The sequence below is a fragment of the Lactuca virosa genome, chromosome 3 (assembly GCF_052849685.1).
Source record: "Lactuca virosa cultivar CGN04683 chromosome 3, Lactuca_virosa_CGN04683_v6, whole genome shotgun sequence".
In the NCBI taxonomy this organism is placed as follows: Eukaryota; Viridiplantae; Streptophyta; class Magnoliopsida; order Asterales; family Asteraceae; genus Lactuca; species Lactuca virosa.
In genome coordinates, this window is record NC_136428.1 from 214,034,602 (window position 1) to 214,046,201 (window position 11,600).

The 11,600-nt window shown below is 37.3% G+C and overlaps 1 protein-coding gene across 1 annotated transcript; it reads left to right on the top strand.

The window, feature by feature from the left end:
• The first annotated feature begins 201 nt into the window (after positions 1-201).
• LOC145166967 (uncharacterized) lies at positions 202-3,087 on the top strand. The gene is made up of 6 exons (XM_079086021.1): positions 202-718; positions 1,128-1,363; positions 1,440-1,698; positions 2,014-2,193; positions 2,424-2,579; positions 2,690-3,087. The coding sequence occupies exons 1-6, from the start codon at positions 689-691 to the stop codon at positions 2,858-2,860; spliced, it is 1,032 nt and encodes a 343-aa protein (XP_078942147.1). The 5' UTR covers positions 202-688; the 3' UTR covers positions 2,861-3,087.
• Positions 3,088-11,600: the final 8,513 nt, after the last annotated feature.

The following is an 11,600-nucleotide window of genomic DNA, read 5'->3' on the forward strand; positions in this document are numbered from 1 at the left end:
AAATTATATAAATTTGTTCATGTATATCTTTCACAATATAAACATATTTTAGAAGAGTTGATTTATAAACAATATATTTAATTTTGGAAGTATATCTTTCACAATATAAATATATTTAATTTGCTCATAAAATAAAAAAGGTGAAGTTCATACAAAAGAAAGGGATTGTCTGAAAATTGGAAAATGTTGTTGTTAACATCATATTGTTCTTGTCGCATTAAATTATAATTTTTGGTTTGGGCATCATGAATTTTTGGTGCGTGAAATCTGCAACAAAAGTCAAAATCCCTTCACTCATTCAAACATCTACACGCGCAATTGCAGTGGGTGGGTGTGGGTTTGCAGATTAATTCCATTTCTTCATCACCTTTCTTCACATTTTCGTCATTAATTACGTCGAAGCTTTTACACAATCTCTTTCATAGATCAGAGAACAGATTAATTAACTCTATTCTATTCTATTCCCTTATATAATAATCTGGAAAGAGTCCGACTAAAAGCCAGATACCCAGCTGTTTTTTTGCCTTTTTGATCTTTACTAGAAGGAGCTTTGTTTGTTTCGTCTAGGGTTCCTCTTTTTCTCTCTCTAAACATATGCATATTTCGAGAAATCAACATTACGACGAAAGAGAACAAGTGAAGAATTGTATCACAAGATCTCGATTTTTTTACTTATCGAGATCGTTTAATGGCGGAACTTCTCTTCTCCTTCAATAAGGTACTGTTTCGTTTTTGGGTTTCTGTTCTTCTTCTTCTTCTTCTTCTTCCCTCTTTTCTTCTCATTGTGATGATTTTCATGATGTTCTTCGCATTTGCTGATTTGGGTAGAGATTTATGTCGAAAGTCGAAACCTAAACCGCAAATCACCTTCAAATTTACATATGATTTGATAGTATTTGCCTTTTAGATTCTTTAGTAACTGTTTTTACTTAAAAAATCTAGCAATTTATTCACGAATCTGTCTTTCAGTTTCTTCATAACTGTTCTTTTAAGCTCACAAACTCTTAATTAAGAAGTAAATCTAGCTTCATTTACAGTTTTACTCCAACCCTCTTCCCAAATCCATTACAAGGTACAACTTTCGATGCACAATATACAAGTGGTTAATCTGATTACTATTATTACAGGATACTCTTACAATCAAACCTCCAAAAAAAGCTTCATTGGTGTTGAGATTAATGCTATCAGCATTCGCAATGGTGTGTGGTATTTATATATGTTCCATTTGTTTAAAACAAATGAATCTTCAAAACAAGAACAAGTTTTTATTCTTCGATGACTTCGAGAGGCCATGTTCTGATACAATCGTTGATCGTTCCCAAATCCCTTTCTTGCATTACCCAAAACCCAAAACTTTCAATAGGTAAATATTTCAAAAAAATCTTTCTTTTTTTATAAAGATTCGTTGGATTTTGAGATAAAATATGGTGAAATTTCAGGTCAGAATGTTCGGGAAACCCTGTGAGATTGTTTGCGATTGTGTCTATGCAAAGATCGGGAAGTGGGTGGTTTGAGACTTTATTGAATAGTCATGTAAATGTGAGTTCAAATGGAGAGATTTTTGGTCCAAAAAGTAGAAGGAATAATGTTTCATCGATTATTCAAACACTTGATACAGTTTATAATCTTGATTGGTTTACTAGTTCTTCAAAGAATGAATGTTCTGCTGCAATTGGCTTCAAATGGATGCTTAATCAGGTATAAATATACAATCTTTTTAATCGTTTTTCCATTCTTACCCTTGTAAGTTAGGGAATCTTTAAGTTACATACATACTAGGATTATGGGTACTTAGGGACAAGTCTTGAGAAGCTTTCTAGGGATGTTTTTTAATGATGAGGGCATTTATGTCTTTTTGCAACATACTTTCATTGATCTGTTAATTATAACATCATAGATTCATTCATGAAAGTAGGATGCTATAATACACTGATAAATGAAAGTATATGTGGCTATTTGTGATTAAAAATCATGATATATCTTTTGAGAAACGGTTGTTTTATGACAATATAGGGATTGATGCAACATCCTAAAGAAATAGCAGAGTACTTCAACGATAGGGGCGTAAATGTCATTTTCCTCTTACGAAGAAATATGTTGCGTAGATTGGTCTCGATGCTTGCAAATGCATTCGATAAAGATGCCAAGCTTCTAAATGGGGTCCACGTGTCTCATGTACACTCGCCTGAAGAGGTTTTTGACAATTTTCTCCCTCTCAATTATCAAGAATCTATGCATAAATTTTTAGCAACAATCACTCAAATCTTGCATTAAATTGTTTTCACCTCTATGAAAAATTGTGTGTTAATAATTTGCATAACACAATTGGAAAATAGGAAGTCGGAGAATCCTATTGAAGTCAGGGGTAGTTTGGTAATTTTACATCTGCCTTAAAAATCAGTTTTCTTGTTATTCTTTTTCAGGCTTCTTTACTTTCTAAATACAAGCCCAATATAAACATAACATCTTTAAAATCGGATTTAAGAGGAATGGAATCAACATCAATGAAAGCACTCAATTACTTCAATACAACAAGACACATCATCATCTACTATGAAGATCTCATTAGAGACCCTTCTGTAAGTCAAGTCTCTTTTATTATGTACAACTATCATTGCACAAAGTACAACTCAACTTTGAAAAACAAAACTTGTGATCATTTCTTGTTTGTAAATTGCAACAACTGCAGCAGAAAATGATGCAAGTGGAAGACTTTCTGAAGCTGCCACGAATGAATTTGACTAGTCAACAAGTGAAGATACACAAAGGGGCATTATCGGAACATATTGAAAATTGGGATGAAGTCAACAAGACTTTAAGTGGAACGGCTTATGAGAAATTTCTTCAAGCTGACTATTGATGAAACCCTTGTGTAAATAATCTAATTCAAATCAATAGAAAATGTTGAAAATGGTGTTTTTTGGTTTTTTTAGATATGTGTTAGGTTATACATGTTGTTTTTGGTTGTAGGAAATGATTTGAGAAAGTGTAATTAGGGTTAGGGATTTTCGGTTAGTATCTTGCTAGCTGTTGTGACAATGTTGGTGATATATGATATACATGTGTCAAAGTCTATTTGACAATGCATATTTTGGTTTTTGTTGTTGTCATGGAATAATCTTTCCAACTTCACACAATAAAATTTTACTATTTTGTTGCCGGATTGTGTGTGAGGTTTTGAGTTTGAGTGTTATATTTATTTGTTGTCTATTTGTACAAAATTATTTACAAGTCATATAATTCCTTTTTGAAGGATAGGTCATTCTAAGATTAAAACATGTGAGATTTGAACCTCCATTATGGATTGTTTATACTAAGTGATTGTAAGTTTGTAACTAGACCACCTTTGGTAATTAGAAGTCATATAAATGTTTTCTTGATTTGTTTGTTATACACCGACATAATGTTAATGAGATCAAGGTAGTGCTCCCCATAAGGAACATAGGGAAACGAGATAGCTTCAAGCTGATGATGATGAGTGAAATAAAAGAAGATCTCAATATGCTTCGATTCCTTCTACACAACCTACATCACACCTTTGTTGTTGCAATGTAAAAGAGTGGGTTGAGAATCATCTGTACACATATCAACAAGTAACCAAAGCAACCAAACAATCTCACAAGTAGTCACAACAATAACTTGATACTCAATCTTGTGGATGATCGGAGATATAATATCTTGTTTCTTACTCTTCTATTAAATAAGCAAATCTCCAAGAAAAATACAAAAATCAGTAATAAACTTGTGACTATTAGGATTTAAGATGGTCATCCCAATCAACATCATTGTATGCACGAAACTCTAAAAAGAAGTTCTAAGTATATACTTCTTTTGTGTTTATGGCATTTAAGACTTAATATATAAAGTTTTGGGTGGCCATGACGTGGTGGGGAAGGCACAACGACGTGGCCTCACCCGATGAGAAACGGGCCTTTCATTTATGCACCACGATGTGGCATGATCTTGACCACGACGTTATGGAGGCCAGCATTTAAAACCTTAATTTTTTGGGTTTCAATCCTATTTAAGGGATGTGATAGCTAGAGTGTAACAACCAATTATTTCGGATCAATAAAAGTCAAGTAAGTCAAACCAAGGTCAAACGACTTAAACACAAGTCAAATAATTAAATAGTTTAAATTAAATAAGGAAAATAAATATTTCTTTTAAGGTTTTCGGTTTTTGGAATCAAAATCCCACCAAAACCGAAATCCCTTTTGTGGAGCAATTAGGACCAAAATCCCCTAAGCCTTGACCGAAATCAACCCTCCACCGAGAACCTCCTTGGCCGAGATCATGAGAGACCGAGAACCACTTGGACCGAAGACTTGGTTATCGGTTACACATTGGACCGAAATCACCTATGATTTCGGTGAAGATAGGCCGAAATTTTTGATTTCAAGCGGTGACACACTCCCCAAAATGATAAATTACACATTCCAATGCACATGTCAAATCAATTCTTACCCCATATATAAATATCAACCGAGAACCCATCCTCATTTCTCATTTTACGTCTTAAACGCCCCTCACTTTTGTCTCTAAATTCATAAGAATTTCTTCAAATCTTCAAGTCTCCCAAGAACAATCTTCAAAACTTCAAACAGTTTACCCAGAAACATCAAGAACAAAAACCATTCTTCCAAGATAATTCTTAGGATTTGGATACGAACACGTTTACGTACTATAAATTGAAGAACACCGTCGTCACCTCGTTATTCAACCAAGAACACACCCGAGGTGAGTTCATACCCCTACAGTTTTCACGATTTTTATATGTTTTTTTTGGAGGGGGGGGGGATACAAGTAAAACACAATAAAAATTGCGTTAATATACAAACCGTTTCATTTATATTTTTACTAAATATAAATATACATATGGGTACAAATTTGATACAATAAAACTTTAACCCTTTTGTAACATGTTGAGCAAAAAGTGTATAATTATATAAACATACATATATAATTATTTCATTTCACTTTATTATCAGGGTAAATTGATAATAACATACAAATGATTCATTATTTCAACAAAACATTTTTATAAACTATAATAGGTATAGTTTATGGAACATTCACACCCTTTTACCCTTTGGGGACAAAGAAATAATTGTTTTGAAAGTATAATTATTTCTTACTATGTAAATACTATAAAAGGATAATACATACATTTACAAGAAAATGATTTTTCATTATACTACACGTAAACAGTCAATATGGCTTTGTGAGACATTTCTTCACCGTACTTACCACAATACATACTAAAGTCCATGTATTATAACCAGAGTCTCCAAGAGGGAGAGTGTGACACTTGTGTATAGATCTATACGGAACTGACAATTCCGCACCTAAACTGTTAGCTACAGTTGGACCGGCAGGTCTGGGGTGACAAATGTCGTACCATTCCAACGTCTGAAGAACATCGTAGCAGGCCATCTAGGTCATTAGCATGGTTATAATAACTCACAAGGGGTATTAACGATACGTTTGGTTGACGAATACATACATGTCTTCAAATGGTTTTATTTCGATAAAACTACATTACATTATTTTTCAATACAATACAGTTTACATTTTTGGAAACACGCATTCAAATGGTTTTATAAAGATATAAAACTACATTATACTACTTCAGAGTACAACAATACTTATACATTTTCAATCTTAGGGTGTTTAAGACTACATTACATCTAAAAGAAAATATTGGATTTTCTGGAAGAACACCATCATTTTTCAAAGAACAAAGACATATATTTCTCATACAAAATACTTATGAACTCACCAACTTAAATGTTGACACTCTTTTTCAAAACCACTTGTATTCTCAGGAAATCAGTAGACAGGTACCCACACAGGTTTTGTGAAGACGGATTACGTCTTATATTTTTGCTATATGTTTTTGGAGTCAAACAAACAATGATTCGAACTCAATGTAATTATTAAATTATCAATACAATGTTTGTAATGCTTTGATCTCTATTATGTAATTGTTATGATACTATACATGACGTCATCCACCCTCGGACGTTTCCGCCGTTTTACTCGGTTCGGGGGTTTGACATAGAGCTTATTCACCCTCAGCCTCCATCAAATCCTCTCGACCTAAAGAAAACCCTAGCCTTCATTGTTGACGTTTTGAAGCTTTTATGGTGTTTTGTGGTGCTTTGGTGACCTTGAAGAAGAAGAAGGTGTTCTTGGTGCATAGATCCAACAGGCAGATCTCATCATCATCTTCTTGCACATATTATGGACTCTTGTAAGTCCACAAGTCTTTATCTTTTGTGTGCATTCATCTTAGATATATACTTAGAAGCTTTTTCTTCATGTTCTTGGTGTTTGGATGGATGAATTCCATCAAGTTAGCAACTTTATGGATCCTTGAGGTCCTTTTGTGGTTATATGTTCCAGATCTAGTGTGTCATGGGGTCCTTGGTCTCATGCATGAGTTTTGAGCTCATTTCTTCCATTTTTGACATAGTGTGACAACCCGAAACTTCTACCTGGTACATCTAGTCAATTAATCTAAGTTAAACTCGTTTCTGTTAACTCCTAACACTGATTAAGGGTTCATTTAAGCGTTCTAAGCTTGAGTACAACCAAGGTCGAGATTAGGAATGAGTCGGCAAGTCTTATAGTGACGAAATCGGGCCATACACCCCTTTTGGAGGAGTGTGCGGCCGCACACATGGGTGTTCGGCCGTACACACCCCTCATGGCCACACATCCACCCCTATATAAAGGGTAGACCCTTTTCCTTTCATTCCTTTAACGTCCTGGCAGCACACAACACCTTTTCTCTCAAGCTTCTTCAACCACAAACCCTCCCAAGGATTCAAAACGTGAGTAATCCATCCCTTAACTTGTTGTGCTTGAAGAACCACTTAATCTAAACCTTGAATCATTGAGTCCCGACATGTTCTTCATCTATTTGAAGGAGTGCGGCCGCACACCCACATAAGGTGGCCTCACACTCCTAAAATACCCTCCAAAGTGAGAGTTGGACTTCCATATTCGAGTTGAACATGAACCTAGCTTTGCTACACCTTAGAGTTGGCTTTTTAGACATTATCATGTAGGGTGTACGACCGCACACACCTGTGTACGGCCGCACACACCCTTGTGCGGTAGCACACTCCTTGTGTGCGGCAGCACACTCCCGTGTGCGACCACACACTCACCCTAGGACCACAAACCCATTTCTAAGACCCTAAACTTGTACTATAACTAAGTATGGACCTAGAATACTTCATGGATGCAAGTATGGACCTTGAAAACACCTCAAAGGCACCTTCCATCATGAGTGTACGGCCGCACACCCCTTGGGCCGCACACCCATGGCCGCACACACCTTTAAGGTGGCCATACACCTCCCTTATGCAATCCTTTAAGGTCCTAGCACTTAGTGTAAGTAGTCCCAAGTTCTTAGAGTGGTTCGCCATCATATTTAGTAGGGAAATACCTTCATTTGACTCCTTTATGTGTCATTACATGTTAATTAGGATCAAATTGTGTTCAAGGCTTCACTTGAACATCCCGCATTCCGTATCGATCTTTCATCCGAATCGCCCGAGGTGAGTTTATACCCCTACGTTTTTCCGAGTTTTTCATGTTTTCAGGGGGGAATACAAGCAAAAGTACAAGGAAACTTGTACTCGAAATATACTATTTTGTTTAAGATAATTATATTTTCAGTATGCTTTTAACACGGAAACAGTTTTACCAAACGATTAACAAATCAACTTGTAGAAACAGTTTTCAAAACTAGAGCAATGAACTTATGAATCATATAGTAAAATGTATCGTTTTATAAAGGATTCATGTTAATCACAAAAGGATTTTCTATATTATTACTTGTAAATTTGTTAGTCTATGTTGGAGACACGTCCTTGGTAACACTCACCACAAGAAATAGAGTGTAGGACTAGCACTTGTGACCAGAATCTCTTGTAGGGAGAGCGTGATTGTTGTGTATAGATCTATACGGGACTGACAATCCCGCACCTTGCTGTTAGCTACACTCGGACCGGCAGGTCTACGGGTGACAAAGTCATTAAGGATACCGGCCATTGCGGGCCATATCCAGTCAGTTATGGTTATAAAACTCACAACCTAGATAGCAGAGATTTACTTTTGTAATAATGAATCAAGTAAACTAATCTTAAAGTAATAACCGATTTGATTACTGGAGGGTATTAATAATACCTTCGGAATTTAGTTCATCACTTTTTCTTTTATTTAGTTTTATTTATGTAATAAGGCTAATTTGCCCCACTTGGAGTAACCAGGGCTTTTAAAAGAAAACTACGTTTATCAATATAAGTATGGTAGATACTTGTACGCCTCAGTTTTGAACGGATAACCAACCATCAACTTTGAGGGAAATATAGGATTTTCCCGGGATAACTCGGCTTTTTCATAAACGGATGTTTAACAAGTAACTAAAGGATACTCACATTCATTCCACGACTCCCTGGATTGTACATATTTTGTATGAATCTGGAAGTCATGGAAGGAATGGGTTTTCAAACATGCTTTTTATAAGAAAATATAGGATTTTCTTGAGGAACATTTTTCAAAAGGATTCAAAGAACACTTTTCCACCAAAAACTAAATGCTTATGAACTCACCAGCTTTATGCTGATATTCTTTCAAACTGCTTGTATTCTCAGGAAATTAGTAGACAGGTACTTCCAGGATTTTGGAGAAGTCGGCGCGTTAGAGTCACGTCTTTCCATATTACTTTTGATATGAACAAAACTATGTATTAAGACAATGTAAACCTTTTTATATATGTATTCAATGTTTGGTTGTGTTTACTATGCTTGCTATGATACAACTATTTTGATACTACGCATGACGTCAACCACCCCCGAACGTTTCTGCCGTTCCGGTTTGGGGGTGTGACAGATTGGTATGAGAGCTATTGTTTATAGTGAACTAAGTATACCGAACCTTACATGGTATACAATTATATACATTAAGGGGCCTAAGTGCTCTAAACTAAAAGTATACTTTCAAAAACACAAGTATTTTTATAAAAGTATATAAGTATACCCGAGTATCAGAATTCGTGTCATAAGTAAAACAAAACAAAAGTATTTGGATGTTGGACATTGCGGTTAAACCTGGGCAGTTATGTAATCATGTCTAGGATCAATATAGCTTGATCAACTATATTCATTCGAGACCTGACCAACATGTGCTTGGGAGTGACTGTGGTGTTGCAGCAAGCCTAAAACTTACCTAAATACCAGAAGAGTTCTAGAATCAAACATAGGGTTAAAATACTATAGGAGTATTTTAGGATGCTATAACGACCGAACTATAAAATTACCCAAGAATCTATTCTTCAAGAATCAATCATGTAGCTATAATACATTGGAAGTATTATTAGAGTCAATGCCTATTAACTGTCCCTTTACCATCACCTCGAGTAGATAGCATGGTCGGATTCCATCTCCCTGGCGACCCGTACTTTCCCAACCAAGGAGATGATGGATGGATTGAGCCGGAGCCAGAAGGGAACCATGAAATCCCTTCGGACGATGACTTCGCCGAACCATTTCCTGAAGAGACTGATTCAGAACCCGAAGTCGAGAACCTACCTCAAGTAGCCCCGATACCAAATCCTAACCCCCGACTTGAGTTCGAAGGCCCAACGCCTATGTGGGTCGGAAGCCTGGATAGATGGAGTCATAAACAAGGCCAACCCTGCCCGTACGATGGGGATCGCCGCTTCTACAATGTGAACGAAGGAGGCTCCGCAAATAGAGCCCTTCCAATCATAGTCCGCCGAGTGGCCCACAGCGTTGAACTAAACATGGCGGCCATTCAGCGAACTATGGAGCTTGAGGCAGACTCGGATGCCAACACAAACCGCATTCGCAATCTTGAAGTTACTCACGGGAGAACTATGAGGGGCAATGAAGCTCTACAACAAGAGCTAGCTACCACTCGAGTTGAGGTCATAGAGCTCCGAGCACGCCAGATAGTATACGAGAGCCGCCTGCTTGACATGGAGCACCAGCTGGCTAACTTAAGGATCCATCCGAGGAGTGCCCGTCGCCGATAGGAGAATACTCTACTCATCCTTCCTTTTTGGTCTAAGGAATAACTTTCATATCTATGTTCTGAGTAGTTCTTTTCCGTAAACATCTCTGTCTTTCATGTTGCCAATATTTTTCTCTTTATTAGTATGACTTAGACCTACTATTAGGTTGAGGGTTCCGAAATATGTGTAATCTCAGTTTCAGTTATGATGGCAACAATCATATTTCAGTTAAAGATTATCTTTGTCAAAAATATACATTAGATCGATAGCATGCAAATTAAGCAACTTTATCAAGGTCCTATCACTGTTTTGTCCTCAAAACATGTATCATAGGATGTACTCAGAAGATCATTCCTTTTCCCCATCGACTTCATATCAGTCTCCATGGAAAGCTTCGATGTCCTAATCGGAATGGGAAGGTTAAGCCCCAAATCGTGCTGATATCATTTGCTTCGAGAAAGCGATTCGTCTCAATATTTCCCTCTGACGAAGTCCTCACTGGTTATAGTTATAAAATTTGTTCGGACCTTCGTATCATTTCCTACGCCAAAGCCCAGAAGTATCTGCGAAAGGGATGCCATGCATTCCTGGCTCATGTTGTCGATGAGACGCAAAAAGTTAAAGACCTCGTGAGCATCCCCGAAGTCTGCAACTTTCCTGACGTCTTCCCCAAAAACATTCCAGGGATTTTTTCCGAGTGTCAAGTTGAATCCCGTATCGACTTGATCCTCGGAACTACCCTTATAGCTAAATCTCCATAGCGTCTAGAGCTGACGAAAATGTGAGAGTTATCCAGCCAGCGCAATGAGCTGAACAACAAGGAATACGTAAGTTTATTGTATGTGAACTTTATTGCGTTCAAATCTTTTCTATTCTTGCTAGGACCATGTCATGGGGATGTGGGTCGAATCAATGAGAGTCAGATAGCAAAACGGAAAATCGTAATGCATAGATAAACATTTAGGGTACATCCAGAGGCAACCATTGTTGCTCACAAGCTTCTTTTCTTGACATGTGGCAGAATCATGCCTCCGAAGAAACGTAACCAACCCACAGGTAAGACGCCAATCCTCCAGATGGACTCAACTACGTTCCAAGCTACTGTCACCGCAGCTGTAGCAGCCGCCCTAGCTGTTCTTAATGCTAACAACACCAATGTGGGTGGAAGTGTTAATGGCAATCCAAATCCTGGTGTTAACCAATCTCAACAACAAGTGCCTACTAGAAAGGACACACATGATCTCCAACCTAACATCCTAAAACGAAAGTTCAAAGGGAGTTGTTCAACCCAAAGACCTACTGAGAGGCAACGAATTGGGACAGTCGGTACCCCAGTCAGCCCTGCTGTTCCAACACCAACCATACCCAACTGTTGAAATCTCCCGCACTGCAGCAAATGCAACTACCATCATCATGGAGTCTGCCGAGTGCTGCATTGCACTAGATGCAACAGGAAGGGACACACCGCCCGCAGTTGTAGGACCCTAGTCAAGTTCATCACTCCGACTACAAATGTTGGGACAAGTCCAACCTGTTACCTCTATGGAAG